The sequence below is a fragment of the Felis catus genome, chromosome A2, assembly GCF_018350175.1.
Source record: "Felis catus isolate Fca126 chromosome A2, F.catus_Fca126_mat1.0, whole genome shotgun sequence".
Classification (NCBI taxonomy): domain Eukaryota; kingdom Metazoa; phylum Chordata; class Mammalia; order Carnivora; family Felidae; genus Felis; species Felis catus.
This window is the reverse complement of record NC_058369.1, coordinates 94,266,968-94,289,365: the sequence shown is the minus strand read 5'-3', so window position 1 is coordinate 94,289,365 and position 22,398 is coordinate 94,266,968. Positions and strand designations below refer to the sequence as shown.

The following is a 22,398-nucleotide window of genomic DNA, read 5'->3' as shown; positions in this document are numbered from 1 at the left end:
AGATTTTCCTCTAAGATCAGGAACAACACAAGGATATCTCCTTTTGCCACTTAAAAATTTTTTTTTCATGTTTATTTATTTTTGAGACAGGGAGAGACAGAGCATGAACAGGGCAGGGTCAGAGAGAGGGAGACACAGAATCTGAAACAGGCTCCACGCTCTGAGCTGTCAGCACAGAGCCCGACGCGGGGCTGGAACTCACGGACCGCAAAATCATGACCCGAGCCGAAGACTGCCGCTTAACCGACTGAGCCACCCAGGCGCCCCCGCCACTTTTAATCAACATGGTACTGGAAGGCCTAGACAGAGAAATCAGGCAAAAAGGAGAAAAAAAAAGTAAAAATAAAGAAAGAAAAGGCATCCAAATTGGAAAGGAATCTATTTATTGATGACATCAGATTATATATATAGAAAACCCTAAAGACTCTACCAAAAACTGTTAGAACTAATAAATGAATTCAGTAAAGTTGCAGGATACAAAAACAATACTTAAAAATCAGTTGCATTTCTACATACTAATAAACTATCAGAAAGGAAAATTAAGAACAATGCATTGACAATCGTACCATAAAGAATAAAATACTTATGATTTAACCAAGGAGGTGAAAGGCTTACAGACTAAAAACTATAAAAAACTGATGAAAGAAACTGAAAACACAAATAAATTGAAAACTACTGCAAGCTCATGTTTTGGAAGAATTAATATGGTTAAAATGCTTGTACTACCCAGGCTTAGTTGTTAAGCATCTGACTTCAGCTCAGGTCTTGATATCACAGTTTGTGAGCTCGAGCCCCGCTTCAGGTGAGCTCAAGCCCTGCTTTGGGTAAAACATGAGCCCCACCTCGTGTGATCCTGCTTCTCTCTGTCTCTCCTCTCACTCTCTCTTTATTTCTGCCCTTTCCTCACTTGCACCCTCTCTCTCTCTCTCTCAAAAAAAAAAAAAAAATGCTTGTACCAACCAATGTACAGATTCAGTGCAATTCCTATCAAAATCCTAATGACATTTTTCACCAAATAGAACAAACAATCCTAAAATTTGTATGAAACCATAAAAGACTGAATAGCCAAAGCAATCTTGAGAAAGAACAAAGCTGGAGGCATCATACTTCCTGATTTCAACATATATTACAAGCTTTAGTCATCAAAACAGTATGGCACTGCCATTAAAATAGACATATAGATCAATGGAACAGAATAGAGAGCCCAGAAATAAATCCACACATATATGGCCAATTAATTCATGACAAAGTAGCCATGAATATAGAGTGGGGGAAGGATAGTTTCTTCAACAAATGGTGTTGGGAAAACTGGACAGCCACATGCAAAAGAACGAAAGTGGACCCTTATCTTACACCATTCACAACAATCAATTCAAAATGGCTTAAAGATGTGAATGTAAGACCTGAAACCATAAAACTCCTAGAAGACATAGGTGGTAAACTCCTTGAGTTTTCTCTTGGTGATGATTTTTTTTTTAATTTGACACCAAAAGCAAAGGCAACAAAAGCAAAATTTAAAAAGTGGAACCACATTAAACTAAAAAGCTTCCATACAACAAAAGAAATCATTAACAAAAAGAAAATGCAACTTGCAGAATGGGATAAAATAATTGCAAATAATATATCCAATAAGGAGTTAATATCTAAAACACATAAAGAATTCACACAATTCAATAGCAAAAAATGAACAATCCAATAATAAATGAGCAGAAGAACTCAATATACATTTTCCCAAAGAAGACAAATGGCCAACTGGTAAATGAAAAGGTGCTTGGCATTATAAATTATCAGGGATATACAAATCAAAACCACAGTGAAATATCACCTTGCACCTGTTAAAATGACTATTATCAAAAAGACAGGAGATAATAAGGATGACCCTTTATGCACTGTTACTAGGAATGTTAATGTGCAGCCATTATGGAAAACAGTATGAAGCTTCCTCAAAAAACTAAAATACAGAACGACCATATGATCCAGCAATTCCACTTCTGGGTATTTGAAGAAAATGAAATCACTACATCAAAAGACATCTGCACTCCCATGTTCACTGAAGCATTATTTACAATAGCCAAGACATGGGAGCAACTTAAGTGTTCACAGACAGATGAATAGATAAATAAAATGTAGTGTACATATATAGTACAACACTATCCAACCATAAAAAAGAAGGAAATCCTGCCACTTGCAACAACATGGATGGACCTTAAGGGCATTATGTTAAGTGAAGTCAGACTGAGAAAGACAAATTCTGTATGATCTTACTTACATGAGGAATCTAAAAAACTGAACTCACAAGCACAGAGGGCAGATTGGTAGTTCCCAGAATCGGGAAGTGGAAAGGGGGCAAAACAGGTGGAGGTACTCAAAAGGTAGAAACTTCCAGTTATAAAATAAATAAGTTCTGGGTATCTAATTTACAGCATGGTGACTATAGTTGACAATACTATACTCCACATTTGAAAGTTGCTAAGAAAGTAGACCTTAAAAGTTTTCATCACAAGAAAAATAAATTGTAACTATATAAGGTGACAGATGTTAATTACATTTATTGTGGCAATTGTTTTACAATACATACATATATCAAATCATTATGTTGTATATGAAATGTAATACAAGGTCATAAGTCAATTATATCTCAATAAAACTGAAGGGAAAAAAAAGAAAAGTGAAAGAGGTAATGGGAGAGGAATATGGGGAAAGAAGAAAAAAGTCTCTTGGGTTATAAGATTGTGACAATGCTTTGTTATCATAAAGTTACACACAATTTTATCTTTGTTATTACATAAGTTAATAATAATAATTAAATTGTTTAATTTTCTCCCAAAGGAGAAGAATGGCAAAAATTATATTCTTGATTAAGGGATCTGAATGTCACTATTTTTATAAAAGTTAGCAAAATGCTATGTTTAAATTTGTTTAACGTTTTTTTTTTATTTATTTTTGAGACAGAGAGAGACAGAGCATGAACAGGGGAGGGTCAGAGAGAGGGAGACACAGAATCTGAAACAGGCTCCACGCTCTGAGCTGTCAGCACAGAGCCCGACGCGGGGCTCGAACTCATGGACCACGAGATCATGACCTGAGCTGAAGTCGGCCGCTTAACTGACTGAGCCACCCAGGCGCCCCCAAAATGCTATGTTTAAAATGTATATTTTAAAATCCAGGATATTAGGTAATATTTTTATATGCAGAGCTGTTATTGAAATTATTCTGAACAACCTATAATACTTTGTACATAGTAGGGTCTCAAATGTTTGTTAGGAACAAACACTAGGATTAAACATTAGCCTTCCTAATGGCTTTGGTATTTGATTTCCAGATGATTTCCAGATGACACATATTATTATATACATTTACATATAAATATATATCAACTGGCATATACAGTAACACTTCAAAAAGTACATACTAAATAGTATAATATAGTAACCATCTCATAACATTGTACTTAATGTGGCTCAGTTTCACAGACCAGTGTCAATCGTTCTTTATCCTAAAGCAATTCTAGCCTTTCTTTTTTCTTTAGTGCAACAAAGCAAATGTGTAAGATTATAGAATGCTGAGGCCTCTTTTGGAGAAACTTTGCCAGGCATCTTTGAGGAGACAATTGGAGAGAATGAGAGACATTTGATTAAGCATTTTGAACTATAGGTGTTTTGTTCTTCTGCACTTCTTGTAATAGAGAGAGAGAGAGAGAGAGAGAGCGAACAAGCCATACTGGCAATTGCAGATGTTTATAAATACTCAGATTTTTTTTGGTTACAATTATCTTTTCAAGTGAAATAACCGCTACCTATAGGGTAGAGCAGTAAGTTTATGCAGGAGAACATGAAAATATCCTATTAAATTAGTTAGAATCTATATCTACAGGGCATGATATTTGGGCAGTATGTGATATTTTTATATGCAGTGTTGTTATTGAAATGATTCTGAATAACCCAGAATGCTTTGTACATAGTAGTATCAAATGTTGTTAGGATTAAATACTAAGATTAAAAACATTAGCCTTCCTAATGGCTTTAGTATTTGATTTCCAGATGACTAGAAGACTGCCTTTAATGTAATCATATGTGCTTTGAGATTTTCACAGTGATGAACAAAGAAAACATTTGAGCTGAAAGTCACTGGAAGTGGTTTGAACCATAAAAAATGGTAATAAAAAGTAAACCTATCCTTAACTTGACAACCAAGCATGAATTTTTCTGGTTTTCTGTTGTATAGTTGAGAAAGCATCTCCTCCAGAATTGCTCAGTTTCAATGACAGAAAGTTTTTTCTAACACAAAAACCTCTTTCTTATATGACTTTAAAAAAATTTAAATAAAATTTTTTAGCTATAATGTCAGAGAGAAGCAGCTTTCTATGAGACAAAAGTTGTGTCCTTCCAAGCTTAGCTCCACTTATTAAAACCAGATGATTTGGGGCAATTCATTCGGCTGTGGTGAGCTTGCTTTTCAAAAGCTGGTTTTTATCTATACAGTCCGGGCACTAGTACCTGTTTATCTCAAAGGATTCATTTAGAAAATGAGAAAACCACCCCTTCCTTGAAGAAATCTGTCAGAATCACAAATAATTTAGGGTCAGGGCTGAATTAAGACTAGGTCTCCAAGTCTAAAACTGGGTCTCCTCTTCCAAACATAACACTAAATCTCATGAGGTAAGACAAAGAAGTTTGGATAATTAGTATGAAATTTCAGTTCACAGCTGGTTAAATTGATCTTTCTTGATCCCTCTCCAGATTGTAGCTTCCTAAGCTGAAAACCACACAAAGTTCCAGATTGATGACTCTCTCTCTCTCTCTGAATCTAGGCACCTTTTCTAAATTCACTTCTCTCACTTTGTCCAAAGCCAATATTTCTTGGAGTCCTCTTGACTCATCATTACCTATGCAAATCAAGAGTTTTCTGAAATTCGACTAAGCTAAGAAGATGCCTCTCCAGTAAGAATCAAACAGGACGTTACAAAGGGGAGAGTAAGGTTTTTGGCCAGAATAATGCCAGATGGGGGGAAGACCCTTAGGAAGAATTAATCAGATTCAATGTCAATTTATATGCTGTTCACTTTAAACCCCACTATGGATATAGTTAGGTCAGAATTATAAATGAAAATCATTGAAACCCTCAGTGCTTCCTGGGCCGCTGGTACTTCCAAATCACTGCATTCTTTCAAAATAATCACCATGGAAAACTCAAAGCTTTTTTCAATTGCTGACACCATTTTGGATTTTTCTTTACAAACTGCTATCGTAAGTTAGTTTGGGTCCCCTCTTTTTCTCCTTGGTTTTTCATTTTTCCTCTCCTGTGCACACAAGTTATTTACAGTGTAAACCTGACTTTGACCAAAAATGGGTTATCTGCAACAATCAGTTACCTGTTCATCACATATGGCTCTGAATGCCTTTCTGCCTTTTCAAAAACAAATTCTTGGTTCCCATTTCTCAGCTATCTTCCAAGAGTGATGGCCTGCCACTACTGAAGATATACTTTAAATGTTTTACAGACTTTTAAGGATATTTCAAAGGAAGAGGTCCAAAGACATTTTAAGTAATATCAGTAGCACTGAAATAAGTGAGTAATTTCCAAGAGTGAATACTCTCAATGGAGAAAATTAATTTCGGTACTTAACTTTAATGTTTGTTAAAAGAGGAGTCAAGGGGCACCTGGGTGGCTCAGTCAGTTGAGCTTCCAACTTCAGCTCAGGTCATGATCTCACAGTCTGTGAGTTCGAGCCCTGCGTCAGGCTCTGTGCTGACAGCTCAGAGCCTGGAGTCTGCTTCAGATTCTGTGTCTCCCTCTCTCTCTGTCCCTCTCCTGTTCATGTTCTGTCTCTCTCTGTCTCAAAAATAAATAAACATTAAAAAAATAAAAGAGGAGTCAAAAAAATCAGTCAAATTAAATTTTTGTTATACTTTATATATGGATACACACTATGCATGCACATGTATGTATATAATCCTAGAACCTCTTGCATACATTTATTTATCAATTTATTTTTATTTTATTTTATTTTATTTTATTTTATTTTATTTTATTTTATTTCTAGAGAGAGAGATCACACAAGTGGGGTGGAGGAGCAGAGGGAGAAAGAGAGAGAGAGAGAGAGAGAGAGAGAGAGAGAGAGAGAGAGAGAGAAAATCTTAAGCAGGCTCCATGCTCAGTGCAGAGCTCGAACCAGGGCTTAATCCCAGGACCCTGGGATCATGACCTGAGCCAAAATCAAGAGTCTGATGCTCAACCAACTGAGTTACCCAAGCGCCCCATGACCTCTTCCATACTTTTAAAGGAAAAGTTAAAATTGAAAAACAGCAGAAGAAAAGCCAGCATGTAAAATGCCATGGGAGGGAATACCCGCTGAGAAAATATAAATAGAAAAGAGATCTGACAGACTTCCTTCATAATTTTACCCAGTAAATCAGTGATGGAAATAAAAAGGTTGTAAAAAAGCAATAGCATTTCAATATTTTTTAACATATTTAAAGGCTCCGACTCAATAGTAAACCTGTTAGGAATATGAAAACCTAGAAAAACCCTTTGTTTTTTCAACAATCAACTTCAATATGCATTTTATTCCATTACTTTACTTGTTGGTTTTAATTAGCAAAGTGTTAGGAGTAAGTTTTAACTTTATCAACTTTAAATTTTATGTCTTATTGATATACTTGGAAAGACTGCATTTATGTTTCATCTAGGTGTTTCATTTGTTACATGCCACTGAAAATTCAGTAATCATAAACGCAAAACCTTTTACTCCTAAAGCACATACACAGGGTCTTTTTAATAATTCAGAGAGTTTTCTATAATGATGAAGTCATACTGATGAGCTCAATAGAAAAATTCTAATACTATTAAATATAACTTAAATAATTCACTGTAGAAGCCAGGCATAATGGAGCAAGAAAAATAAATTCCAAGTGCTCAAAATATTTTGCTTTTTCTCATGCCAAGGCATATTTCTTAAATCATAGTGACAATTTTTCCTGTCTTTTGTTGGAGTACATGACAGCTATTCATATACTGGAGCAGGTGCCAAAGATAAATGCTTCCCTATTAAAGTCAAGAATGTCAGCATTCTGTGTGCAATGATGGGCAGCCCTCTATCGTTTTTGCATAAGATATCTCCTGGGAAACCTACCACCAGACCTTATTACTACACTATCAACTTACTCTCAGCTCAAACTGTTATTCTTCAAAGACAGTCAGCTGAGTTGCACTTTACTTTTTTAGATTCCCTGATAGATGATGAAAGAAAAAAGTCAAACAGAGCACAAGAGAACAAGGTTATTTATAATTCTATTTACCACCAAAGAAATAAAAAATCACTAGTCCTTTACATACAGTATTTTATGATATATCAATAATCATTCAATGTGATTATATAAAGTGAGAAAAAAATGAAAAAAGTCGGTAAATAATTTTTGTAAATATAGAATTATGGTAGATTCAGAATTAATTAATTAGAGCCAGTAAGGAAGAAATTAATTGAAAATTCTATTGTGATTACAATAAATAAATAAAACATGGCTTAATATTTTTTTATTTCTTTTGGTGTCTATTTATAAAAGTCCTTTTTCAGGTGGTTATAAATCAAGAGCCATACTCAGGTTGTGTAATTAAAGAATAATTTTGTTTTTCACTATTGGAGGTGACATGACATTCTACAGAAAATAACAGTACACACTGAACTGTTTTGAACTAAGAAGTGAAACTGAAGTTATGGTGAAAGGAGAAAAAGATGAAACTCCCCCAAAGACATTGATTAATGAGATTTTGAAAGGTTTGTGAAAATGGCCATATGTAGAGTAACACAAAATGGATAGTTTTAACATTCTGAAAATCAGCATGCTTTGCAGATATGAATCTTTTTAATAAAAAAGATATAGTTAAACCTGGCAATTTATAAACAGTAAAACAAGTACACCTTCTGGTTATTCTTCCAAATTTTTCTATATATAAACATATCACCTTTACTTAGAATTAGAAGAATAAAGCTTCAGTCTGTAACAAGTTTAATAAAACTTGAATTTCCTGGGCCCCATTTGTCTGTTCACCTGAGTACCAGTACTGCATTTACAACTAAAGAATGAGACTGAGGGGCGACTGGGTGGCTCAGTCGGTTGAGCGTCCGACTTTGGCTCAGGTCATGATCTCGCAGTTCGTGACTTTGAGCCCCACGTGGGGCTCTGTGCTGACAGCTCAGAGCCTGGAGCCTGCTTCAGATTCTGTGTCCCCTTCTCTCTCCGCCCCACCCCTGCTTGTGTTCTGTCTCTCTCTGCCTTTCAAAAATGAATATACATAAAAAATTTAAAAACAAAAAGAATGAGCCTGAATGGGTTCACATTACATGATAAACCCTGAGAAAGCCTAAAAACATATCACTAAAAACATATCACTAAAAAAATTCATAAAGGGAAATTGAGAGTTCTACAGGAGTATATTCCTTTCACAGTGAGGTTCAATATCCACCCTAGGGTGTGTGTGTATTTGTGTGTATTATAGTAATTAATATATGTTAATATATAATATTATATATATTTGTGTGTGTGTGTATATATATATGTGTGTGTATATATATATATGACTATATTCCTTTCACAGTGAGGTTTAATATCCACCCTAGGTGTGTGTGTGTGTATTATATTAGTTAATATACATTAATATAATATATAATATTATATATTTGTGTGTGTGTGTGTATATATATATATACATATATATATATGTATATACATATATATATATATGTATATATATATATATGAAATCTTGCTATTGCAACAACATGGGTAAACCTGGAGGTTACTATGCTAAGGGAATAAGTCTGCCAGAGAAAGACAAATACTATATTATCTCATTTATAAATGGGGTCTGAAAAAAAAAGCCAAACTCACAGAAACAGAGAGTAAAACGGTGGTTACCAGGCTAGTTAGTGGGTGAGTGGGGAGAAAGAAGATGGTCATAGGGTACAATCCTTCAATCATAATATGAATAAATTCTGGAGATGCAATGTATAGCATGGTGAATATAGTAAATAATACTGTATTTAATATTTCACACTTGAACTTTGTTATAAGAGTAGTCTTAAACATTCTCATCACACACATATACAAAGGTAACTGTGAGGTTGATGGATGTATTAAGTAACCTGATTGTGGTAATCACTTAACAGCGTATACCTATATCAAATCGTCACTTTGAGTATATTCAATTTTACTAGTCACTTGTTCCTCAATAAAGTAGAGGACAATAAAAGAAGGATAAACTCCAGGAGATGAACTGAAGTGGAAATGTACGGGACATTCTATCTCCTGAGACAGACAGGAGAGAGCCTCAATTGACTAGATGGACTATTACCTCATAGGGAAAAAACAGAGGAAGTTCTTGGATTTTGGTGGAACAAGACAGATTTCTTATTTCTGTATTGCTATTTCAGATTTTTTAAATGTTTATTTATTTATCTTGAGAGAGAGTGCAAGTGGGGGAAGGACAGAGAAAGAGAGAGAGAGAGAGAGACAGAGAGAGAGAGAGAATCCCAAGCAGGCTCCACAACGTCAGCGCAGAGCCCAATGGGGATTGAACTCATGAAGCGTGAGATCATGACCTGAGCCAAAGTCAAAAGTCGGACACTTAACCAACTGAGTCACTCAGGTACCCCAACTATTTCAGTTCTTTAATCAAAGTCAAAATTTCTGCCTAGCATAGAAATAAATCTTTGATCCAGTGCAAGATCTATCTTGCAGGATGTTACAGTCACCTCAACTTAGACAAATTTTGACTTCCCCTAGCTCAAGTAATGCCAGACTTGATATCTTGGGAGGAAATGGCTAAATATATAATCAAGCTTTATTCACCCCCATTATGACAATAGATCATTTTCTTCATAATTTTTGGTATCAGATGATCCTCCCTCCCCTGTCAAATTTAACTTAAGTCATATTAGTTTTATATCAAAGAAATGCAAATATCAACAATATTTTAGCAACAATATCAAATATAAGTTTATGCTTTATTTTCCAAATTTTGCCTAATAGGTAGAAGTTTAAAAAAAAAGTTGCTGAAGCACATTTATTAATTAATGTATGAAAAAACTACTGAATTTTAATGAAGAAACTACCTGGTATTGAAAAAAGCCTGGCATAATTTTATTTAAAAATCCTCTAGTATTTTCCTTAAGTTGTTAAGAGTCTTCATCTCTTTTATTTTAAAGTATCTATAGCATTAAAAATATATTGTCATTAATCCACTCAAAATTTCATCACCACAGATTCTAACAATACAATCATTACTTCAGATTTGCTATTATAGGGAATATTTCAAATAGTGGAACAGTTATAGTAATAAATATAAACAAAATTAGAATTAGAGTGTTTATTGTCTGGTAACACTGATTAGAAAATAGTAATGTCATACATAATCCTAGAGTATAGCCTCCAATCCTTATGCCATTTATAATTTTATGTTGTGTGCTTGAACAGCCTATATTTTACCACTTTATGTTCAAAGGAAAGAACAGTAAGATTGTAAAACTACCTAGGAAGGAGATTATTTAAAAGTTTTAAAAAAAGTTATAAATTAACCATAAAATCTTATCTCAAGAGATTTTTCAACTCTTATGATCTCAAATTACTGAACAAGTCATAATGTAAAAGTAATGAAATACTCTACAAAAATGTTCAATAGAATTTAAAATTCTAACTTAAGGGAATTCGAAAGTTCATTTTCAAAGAGGCTGTAGGGATGATTAAAATCCTGAAGGAAGCCTGAAAGAAAAAGGACACGGTCATTATTGAAAATGTAATACAATGTTAACTCTCAAGTTTCATGTTTAGACTAGAAAGCTTAAGTTCAAGGCCTTTACACCAATTTTTATAAAACTGTAATGTTTTCCAACTCATGGTCCATCTATTGAAAAGCTGTACATGGCTAACAATGATTATCAGCTCAAGTTAGTCACACACACAGGGCTAAATTGGAAATGAAAGGCTTCTTCAATTACCAAAACTAACATAAATGACTTATTTCCTTCTGCTGACATGAAAGGAAAAGACTTAAATGTTTGTGAAGGATAGCATTTATGCACCCTGCACTAAGGTCAGAGAGCTCACTCGGCACAAATATTCCCTGAAAAGGTTCAGCTCGGCAGAAAAGAAACCATCTATTCCAAAAGGTCACCACGTCAGCTTGACTTTTTGTCTGCTATGAGAAAATACTGTCAAAGTTGGTTACCGTATGGCAGCAGCTGTTCTATTGGACGACACCTTCCAAAAGAGAACAGTTTCTTATATGCACCAGTGCAACTCCACGACTTCAGACTATTCCTGGTCTTCTCTGACACCATTCTTAGTCACAATCCCATGGCTTTACTCTTCCATCTCAAATACCTACTCCCCTACATTAATGTAGGCTTAAACCCAGCTGAAAGTCACACGCTGTCAGTCAGGTCCTTCTAACTGCCCATGATCCCAGCCTCCGTCTCCAGCTCAATCCCTTGCTCACTCCAGCCATGCTGAACTTTCTCCAACAGCCCAAGCTCCGTCTCATCCGAGGCTCCACCTGGTAACGTTGCTTCCCCTTACTTTGTTCCTACCTGACTCCCTGTCATATTTTGGTCTTTGCTTAAATTCCACTCCCATAAAGAGGCCCTTCCTATTTGTCTTAGGCCAGGTTCCTCACTTTTTCTTCCCCCAATTTCAGTCCCATCTTTTCTACTCAGCAGTATCACAGTGTTTAATTATATTCCTTTGCTCCTCACTTTGTTTTGTATCTAGGCTGGGATCGTTGTCTTTCTTTCCCCCACTCCCCAGCTTTCCTGAGATATAATTGGCATATAACACTATGTAAATTTAAGGGGTGCATTGTGTTGATTTGATACTTACATATTGCAAAATGATTACCACCATAGTCTTAGCTAACCCCTCCATCACCTCACATAATTACCATTTCTTTTTTGTGTCAGTTCTACTCTCTTATCAACTCTCAAGTATATAATACAGTATTATTAGCTACAATCACCATGCCATACATTGGATCCTCAGAACTTCATCATTCTTTTAACTGAAAGTTTGTACACTTTGACCAACATCTCCCCTTTCCCTCCCAATATTGTCCATTTTATATACAACGTATCTCCAATCCCTGGCACACAGCAAAATGCAATAAATGCTTATTCAATCCTACCTTGCCCTGTTTTCTAACTCTTTGGTTCTTATCAGAATCAGCTAAGCGAAATGAGCTTATCATTCACTCAATTGTATTTCTATTATTTGAGTTAACATGTATACCTACTATATGGCAGAAACTGTAAGGTGCTACTGTACAGCTATTATTTACTTAGTGTTTATTTATGCCAGGCACTGCTATACATACTTTATATAGATGTTATCTCATTGTATCACAATCATATAAACAAGCAACTATTTTATCCCTATTTTAAAGATAAGGAAATTGAGACATAGAGAGGTTTTAATGTGCCCAAAACATCCTAAGCAGAAAGTGATAGAGCTGAGATTTCCACCATTCGATATGTAACAGAAGAAAGGGAAAAGGAAAGTGAGATGGAAATTCAAGGGGAAAAGGTAACATCTGCTTAAGAGAGACCAGGAAAATTTGAATGAAGGTGGCATTAAGGTGAGATTTGAAAAAAAAATTAGAGTTTCCATAAATAAATACCAGGAATTCATGCAAGAGGCCCTTATCAGAAAGAAAATAGTGAGAACAAAGATATAGGGAAAAGAGATATCAAGTTTGTACAAGAAATAGATACAGTGAAGTTTTTACATGCCACCCCATCTCTTGAGCCCAAATAGAGAGGAGTCCTTCCCTTATCACTGAGAATTTATCTGTGGTCAAAAAGAAATAAAAATATAATCAAGATTTTAAAATAATACTTTGGACCTATTCTCTAAGTTTTTGGTAATCTTCCCCAGTTCAGTATCTATATCTGGTGGCTATTTTTTCAGCAACTGGATTTTAAGTTTTTTGATAGTAGGCACCACGTCTTACATTTTTTCAGAAGGGTTATGAAAGCTGACTCTTGAAAATATCAGTGGACAAGAGGAAAAGTCAGAGAAGACTAGAGAGAGTATAGGCACTGCACATAAGTGATATCAATGGTATAGTGATAAAACATCATCCTTGTGTTCAAGGGGTTTATATTCTGACACAAAGATGAAATGATTGGTGTAAAGTCTACAAAGGGCTAGAGTACTAGAATTCTGCAAAGCAAAATCATTTTAAAATTAATTCTAGTAGGTATTTAAATTATAATGGTATTTTCCAAGAGTGATAATACACACAGCATTTTCAAGACTGAGAACAGCACATTTCAGGAATAAAAGGTACAGCATAATAGAGTCAATGGTACTGTAACAGCATTGTATGATGATAGATGGAGGCTACACTTGCGTTGAGCATAGCACAATGTACAGAGTTGTCAAATCACTACATTGTACACCTGAAACCATTGCAACATTGTATGTCAACTATACTTCAATAAAAACGTTTTAATTAAGAAAGAAATAAAATAAATTAATCTATTCTGTATTTGGGTTATTAAAAAATAAAGTTAACCTAATGAGTCATAAAAAAAAAACAGTAAATTTCTTTGATAAGGAGTACTTGTAAATGTTTCTCTGCATCAATTAGTCACATGAGCAGTGGAGAGTCTCATCTAAAACTTTATTAATGTGGTTACCATAAATTCCCCTCAGTGAATAATTCAACTCAGCATTTGCTTTTTATGTTCCCTGCCTGTGGCCTTCTATAATCAAAGTTCTTGACTGGAGAAATTTAAATAACTTTTTTCCTCTTACAGTAAAAAGCAATTACTTTCAATTCCCTTTACATATTCCCACCATATTCCCATTAGAACATTTATCTAAAGTCCCAAACAACCGAATACACACAGACACACACAGGCACACACCCATACTTAACACTTGTATTAGGGAGGAAAGGGCTGAGTTGAAGATGTGTGATCATTCTCCCTTATATATCCTGTTGAATGCACAAAAATGTTTTTGCATTTCATTCGTTCACTCTAGTGAGCCCAACATCCAACTTCATTTTACAAGTCTTGACACTGGAAAACTGTACTACAAAACCATGTGGAGTCATTTGCCTTTTTTTTTTTTAAGTTACGATAAACAGGGTTCTGATAACCATGGAAATCTAGAGTTTTCATGATACCTTAGAAAGCATCTGATCAAGGGAAGACCAACTTAGACACAGTATTCCCTATCCTTTCCAAAGTGTAGATATTGCTACTAGATCCCAGCGTTCTTTCCCACTGGGTCTGGGCATTGCTCAGATTCCTCCTCCACATGATGCTCCAGACAACCTCTATCCTGTAAGATAAACCATTTATTGTGCATGACCGTTCTCAAAGGATAGACAATGTGTCCTGCAATTTAAGGCATTTTAGAAAGCTATAATCTATTTTCAGCTACCATAGTGCCTAATATTTAGCAAAGTGCTCCTTAGTATCCTGAAACATCTTAATAGTATAAACGCATCATTGCAGTTTACAAAACAGACTATGTGTATGGGCAACTTTTGCCTGTGCCATGCATATGGCACACTCCTGAGGGCCTTGATCCTACACCTCAGCATTACTGTATCCTGGCTCACTCACTCTGTGGGTTGCTCCTCCATCTTCTTGCCACACCCTAGATCAAGGCCATCCTGGAGGATCCATCCTTTCCCTTCTTTTCTCACACTCCACAGTGACTCTCACCCAAACCCATGGCTTCATCCTCATTTAGTTCTCTAGCTCAAATTTCCCACACTCAGACCCATGCTCCAAACTCTTTTTTTTTTTTTTTAGTTTTATTTACTTAAGTAATCTCTACACCCAATGTGGAGCTTGAACTCATGACCCCGAGATCACACCCAATGTGGAGCTTGAACTCATGACCCTGAGATCAAGAGTCTCATGGTCCTCTGACTGAGCCAGCCAGGCATGCTCCACCCACCCCCCTCGCCCCAAGCTCCCAACTCTTGATTGGAGTTCCTACATGCGTGTCTTGTGACTACCACAAATTCCACATGAAAACTTCATCCTTCTCACCAAAACTTGTTTGTCCTTCCTCCTGTTTCCCCTCTTTATATTAATAGCATCATTATCTTCCAATCATCCAAGCTGGAAACCTTGGAGTCTCCTTCAAATCCTCTTTCTCACTCTCCACTTCCAAATAATGACTAGGACTTATGAATTCTAATCTGAAATGCCATTCAAATCTGTCCCCTCCTCCAAATTTCCACCATCCTTGTTTAAGCTTTCATCTGTGCCCACTTTTATGCCTGGCACTTTTCTGATATCTGGTCGTCTTGCCTGAATCTCTTCTCTCTAAGCCATCCATCCATCCCATCTCCCCATTCCTCCACTAATACCATCAAGGTATGTTTCCTTACAAATTTGATTATTATTCCCCACCTCCACTACAAAGTGCCTCTACATTCTTTCAAAGTAAAGTCAATGTCTCCTACTACCTTTAAAATAAAGCGCAAATTCCTACGTGTGGATTCCAGGGTTCTCCACAAATAAAGATGAGGTGCCTTTCTCAACGAAGTGTTGTGATTTAAAGTTCAGACTCTGGGGCCAGATTGCCCAGCTTTGTGATATTATGCAGGACTACTGCACACACCAGTGCAGGCTGAAGATCCCAGGGGAGGCATCTGGCTGAGGGATGAAGGGTGAACAGGAATAGAATACACTGCTCACCAAGCTGTGTCTCAGCCCAGGACCACTACAGTTGCAGAGGAAGTGTATCATTCTCTATTTCCCATAAAGGCAACATAGGGTTCCATTTCCTTATCTTTTATAGATAAGGTGGTGCTAATACTAAGATATCTTATGGGCTTGCTGTGAAGATTCAATGAATTAACACATGTAAATCTCTTAGAACAATGCCAGGTACATGGTAAGTGCCCAATAAGGGTCAGCTATTAATCCTACACCTTCCCTGTTCCTTATACTTTAAATAAATTGCAGGATTTACTATTTTACTCACATATAATCTGTGCTTTTTCACCTTCATGGGTTTCATTGCTCATTTTGCTTTCTCCTCCAAAAATTCTCTCCCCTAACAACTCCGATCTCTGCCTGTAGATATGCTGTCCATCCCCAAACTCAGCTGAGCTGCCACAATGGCCACCGTTTAGTACTACTTGATGCTGCAAACACAGGTTCTCTAGACTTTAACTCAACTTTCAGGCACCTATGGGATGGAGCCTAATATATTCTATACTATGGATATATAATAGGAGCCTATATATAATAGGAGCCTATATATAATAGGAGCCTAATATATTCTATACTATGGAAATTTATACTCATCTCAAGGTCTTATATTCCTTGAAAATTTTTAAAGTGTCTTAAGTTACCTGTAAGGTTCCTTTATATATTTCCAAGTGCCTAAGGAACTATACCGACATAATAGGTCCGTTACATGCAATAATAGAACCATTTATTGAGTACCTACTATGTGCCAGGTACTATTAAAAGGTGCTTTACATACAGTATTTAAGTTACTTCTCATACAACTTTTAAAGTGTTATCATTTCCCTTTTATATAGGAAGACTTAGTATTTAACTAATTTGCTAAGTATTAAATAGCTAACAAGTGATGGGCAGAGAGTAGAACCCAGAAACTTGCTGGTTTAGGGACTGTACTCTTTCTACTTCATGGTGGTATTTTGTTTGGCTCCTTCTCTTGATCTGGAGCTACCATTTATTGATTATATATTATATTTCAGGAGCTTTTCCTATGTTATGGTTATTATGTACCTTCATACATGGTTATTATTATTCCTATATGCATAAGGAAATCAAAACTCAGAGATGTTAAGCTATTTACCTTAGATCTCACAGTTAACGAATTCGATACAACTATTTTTTTTAATTTATTTTTAATGTTTATTTTTGGGAGAGAGAGAGACAGAGCACAAGCAGGGGAGGGGCAGAGAGAGAGAAAGAGGGAGACATATAATCCCAAGCAGGCTCCAGGCTCTGAGCTGTCAGCACAGAACCCGACATAAGACTGCAACCCATGAACCGTGAGATCATGACCTGAGCCAAAGTCGGATGCTTGACCAACTGAGCCACCCAGGTACCCCCAGATGCAACTTTTAAAAATGGTTCCATGACTCCCCTGTCCACCCCCTCAAAAAAAAAAGGCACTTGTCATATTTTAGGAGGAGTCCCTTGAGAAAAAAATACTATTGCCTTTATTATTATTGTTATTACTATCATATTTTACTTGTCACAAGGTTTAATTTATATGGTTCTACTTCATTGAGACATCCTTTTGATAGAACCATCACTGTATACACTTATAGACAAAAAATATTCCTGACTTATATTTTGTCAATTTTTGTCTTTATGTATTGACTACATAATCCTACTTATTATAAATAACTTGGCAAAAAAAATGCTGTACCTCCAAGGATTTGATGGAGTTTTACATTGAAATGATCGCGATATAAGATAAAAGTTATTGATATAAAATGACTGTTTATATAAATAACACGAGGTCAGGAATATATTGAAGGATCTATATTTAGTATGTGTCATTATTAGTTTCACCAGATCATTACGTTTTGCCTGGTACTTTTGTTGTTTTCCAGCTACTTCGAAGGTCAAGATAAAATACTACATCTAAAGAAACAAGTAGCTACAAATACCAAAATGAATCTGAAATAAATGCACAGAGAGAAGAGAAAGCAAAGGAAAAGTACAGGATTAGAATTAGCCATTAGATGGGCGCCTGGGTGGCTCAGTAGGTTAAGTGTCCAACTTCCAGTTTCAGCTCAGGTCATGATCTCACAGTTTCATGGGTTCAAGCCCCACATCAGTCTCTGTGCTGACACTGCAGAGCTTGGTTGGGATTCTCTCTGTCCCTGTCTCTCTGCCCCTCCCCCACTCATGCCGTCTCTGTCTCTTTCAAAATAAATAAATAAACTTAAAAAAAAAGAATTAGCCATTAGATTTTAAAGGAATACAGAAATATAATTTTGAAAAAACAAATTAAGGGATGGAGATTTTACTAGAAATTGCCTGACTTATTTTTGAGAAAATAATAATACCAAATTAACGTGTATGCAGTAACTACTAACATAATTAAAAGATACTTAAAATATAGATATTATTTAATGTTACATGACTTGAATATCATTATTCAATTTTGCCAGTGCTCACTATTTGGGAAAATCCTATCCGTTTTGAGGAGAAAAAAAGTGCAAGTGAACGTTGAAAATTAATAAAAACAAAGTCTTCCTTAGCAAAGAAATAACTCCAGAAGAATATCCCTCCATTATAAAAGTACTAGTTTCTAGAGCTCCTGGAGGATTCTGAGTAAAACTAGACACACTTGCAATGCATTATAAATGTGTAATTACCATTTAAATGGAGGGAGAAAAACTGGTGAGTGAAAGGAGAAAAAGGCATTTTCTTACAGCCAACCAGACGCTGGCATTTCAGGCAATGATCATCTGATCTACAGAGTCAGGTTAACAAAGCTATTGTCATTCTGCCACTCACCCTCAGCCTTTTAACTGTCGCTCTCCCCCACCAGAAGGAAACACAGGTTACATCTTTCTCCTTGATTATCAGTCACAATTTGCTCACTGGGCCCTGGTATGCCTAATAAAAAGACAGCTAAGAGACCTAAAGACTTCTCTTGATTCTCCCTTTGTAATTACTTGGGCACCCAAATTACAAGAGTGAATGAAATTCTGAAGCAAATCCCTACTGGCCGTACAATCAGAACAATTGTTAGGATCCTCTCCTCTCACCTACAGTCCAACAAAGGCTTTTCTTACTAACGTCCTTGTTTGCAGAATTGGCCAGGCAGCAACTTAGATGTGAAAAAACACTGCCTTATTCCAAAAAGGGATTGAACATGTAGATATCAAAACTCTGGAAAACTGTCAAATGTGTTTTTACTGGATAGCTGCAAAATAAAGTATAAGAGGGTAAAAGATTTGTCAAAAGTCACACAAATTAAGTGGAAAGACCCCATTCCCTGTCACATGAATATTCCAGAAGTTGAATCCCTTCCTTTGGGTTGCTGCCACATTTCTTACCATGAGATTAGCTACTTCTTATGATGTGTTTGTCAAAACCCATTCGGATTTATCAGGGTGGCACATGTTGGTTGGATTAATCATTGCTTCTATTTAAAAAAACTGATTATTTCTGAAGTAAGCATATAAATGTGAAGCATGAAAAACCTAGTAAATCATGAAGTGAAAGGCTGTGCATACATGATCAACCACGTGACAAAAGTGATAGGATTAATGTTACATATGGCTACTTTATTCTAGCTTTCTCTTTGTATATTCTTTTGCCTATTTGGTATCTTTAAAAAAATTATCACAAAGCAGTGTAACAACTTAGGCAAACACTGGTTAGCCCTTCAGTGGTCTTTTTTTGCCATCTAAATCAGAGTTCCACAAACTATGGCTCAGACCAAATCTGGCCCTCTGCATGTTTTTGTAAATAAGATATTATTGAAACACAGTTAAGTACATTCACTTATGTATTGTCTATGGCTGATTTTTCACAATGACCACAAAGCTGAGTAGACGATAAGGCCTCGAAAGCCTAAAGCATTTACTATCTGGCCCTTTATAGAAAATGTTCGCCATTCTGTGATCTGAACTGTTCCTTCTCTTAGTGTTCTAGAAGAAAATTTTACTCTCTGGCCACAGTCTAGTCCATCACTCTCTGTCCCTTTAGATATGCTTACTTCTACTTCCCCAAGATATCCCGTTTTTCAATTACCTTCTTTTTCTAATAAACCTACTATTATCAATTTATATATCTTTCCATTTCACTGTCACAACATAATTTCATTCCAAAATTTATTTAACCTGAAAATACAGTTGGTCACATTGACTCAGTCTGTGCACTGGGTCAAATCATCATCATCATCATCATCACCATCACCATCAATTCAATAACAATGGAAAGATAGAATTTAAAGAAATTTAAGTACTTACTTAAATTATAAAGAAAGTACTAAAGTGATGAAGGAGGATTTTAAGGAGCAGCTGAACATTTCACAGTTCTATCTTCCCAGCGTCACTATTCTTAGTACTCTCCCAAATCAATGACAGCTACTGTGGTAGATGCTAGGGTGCACTGCCTGACTTCCCTTTCGGGATCAAGGCACTCATTCTTCCAGCTGCCAGGCACGTTTGTTCTCTCTCTCTCTCAAAATTAATAAATAAACTTTTTTAAAAAGCCTGTTTTTGGAGAGCATCCCACATCTAATGATGGTTGATATAGCGGTTTGGGCTCCTTTGCCTCAATTAGGGAGGCCATCCAGGTTCCAGAGCTCAACTATTCTCCCTGCCCAAGTCGGCTTCTCTCCATCTTACAAGTGTTGTTCCCACAAGCATTCCCCCAATAAATCTCTGCAGGCCAATCTTTGCCTCAAAGCCTATTCAGCAGGGAACCCATTTAAGACAGCTGCTTTCTTCAAAGGCTTTCTCACCCACTTCTCATCACCCAGACGAAAGCTCCCCCAGTCCCAGTCTTTCTTGCTCTTTATGTCTCTCTCCTCATAGTTCTGTGTCCTACCAAGGCTGGTCAATTCCTTTTCCCTCAATAGAGCTCACCATCTTTTCTTTAAATTTGCTAACAAGATATGAAAAAGAATCTGTAAATAGTTCTATAATTTGTGCTAGTCTGTTTTAATGTCTAACATAATGTCTAATGCTGCCATATAGAAGGCAGTTTTGGACTGGAATATCAGTCCTAAGTGTTTGAATGTTTCACTGTTTTATTTTTAACAGAATATCTAACCAAAAAGCATTAAAAATTGTGTCTTTTACATTACACATTTAAAAGTCTTTATATAATAATTAAAGCGACAACTGTATAATGAAAGCTCTTCTGCAATAATTTTGCCCCTGCACTGGCATTTTGATTCAAAATGAAATGCTCTGGTACAAAAGTTGGACAACAGGGCAGCATAAGAAGACACAAAATATTTTTAAACAATCCTAATATCATCAAGTTCCTCTTTGGTGAGTCTGCTTCTGGAAGGAAGGAAGGAAGGAAGGAAGGAAGGAAGGAAGGAAGGAAGGAAGGAAGGAAGGAAGGAAGGAAGTGGGGAGGGAAGGAAGGAAAGAAGGAAGAAAAAGAGAAAAAAAGAAAGAAGGAAGAAAGATGGGGGGCGGGGAGTGAGAGGAAGGGAAAACCAAACTGAAAGAAAATCAAGAGGAAATCATTTGTAAATTCATGAATTACTTTGCAAGCAGTACACACACACACAAAGCCAAATTAGTAACTCCTTTCATCTAAATGCAAGTCCCTAGCTGTTCATCATCCAGCAAGATAGAGATGTTGATAAGAGGGTCCTAGCACTGGATGAGGGTTTGGGCATAATGACCTTTGTATGCTGAGATGTAAGGGCTATGATTCTGTGACTATGCTAGTAACATTGGTAGTAACAGCATTGAGGAAAATTCTAAAAATTTTATGTGTAAAATCTCATTTTGTCCTCAGAGCTACCCAATGATTTGTCACTACGATTAAATAATATTAACAAATGAGTAAACTAAAGCACAGACAGATTAAGTTAGTTGTCCAATATGACATACTTAGTAAACAAAACCCAGATTTCAACTAAGTCGGCCTGAATGAGGAGCTATCATATCTCCTTTATCTGCTGCCTTATATTACATGTTTTCAGGCACTGGAAATCATTTACATTTTACAGATTTGGTTTCTACCTACTTTCTTAATAACTCTGATTACATTTCTTAAAAGTTGCTTAATAGGAGGAAGGAAAGGCCATGCAGACAATGCATACAATATAATTTGGAACCTTACCATTGAAGAAACTCCCTCTTTCTCTCTCTGGAAGATCTGTCTTTTTCAGTTATCTATTCATCATATTCTATGAAAAAAGAAAATCAATTTACCTTTTCAAAGTCTTTCTAAAAAGTCAGGGATGACTTACCTAACTTATAAAATGCTAAACACAAAATATTTATAAATAACAATATGATTCCTACTATAAGATCTTAATATTACTGTGATTTTAACATTTAGGGCTCACAGAGTCTTAAGGCATTTACCAACTTCGGTATGAATTTAACAGAGGAAAAGTTCCAATATTAGGTGATGACCACAAGACTAGTTGTCTCCAGTGACAGAAAACCTGTGGATGTTTAATGAATCCATAACCTCAGCAAATCATCTTCTGAATTCACTTTCTAGAGAAGTATAGAAACAAGGACCAAGAGGGGTGATATTACCACCACTCCTGGAAAATAACTGTGGTTGAGGAGCATCATGGTCAAATAACAGAGAGTGTATAATTTTTTTTTTTTTTACAGATTCCTTACTTTCCTACTCCACAAATCAGAAGTCTGTTTATTCTATGTCTC

The 22,398-nt window shown here is 35.9% G+C and overlaps 1 protein-coding gene across 1 annotated transcript in view; it reads right to left on the bottom strand.

Annotated features, from left to right (window-relative positions):
• Window positions 1-262: 262 nt before the first annotated feature.
• The window catches only part of PTTG1IP2 (uncharacterized LOC102899435), a 45,748-nt gene continuing 23,612 nt past the window's right edge, over window positions 263-22,398 (bottom strand). The window contains 2 exon segments of the mRNA NM_001387865.1: window positions 263-299; window positions 21,839-21,905. Coding sequence (NP_001374794.1) covers window positions 21,892-21,905 — 14 coding nt within the window. The 3' untranslated portion in view covers window positions 263-299; window positions 21,839-21,891.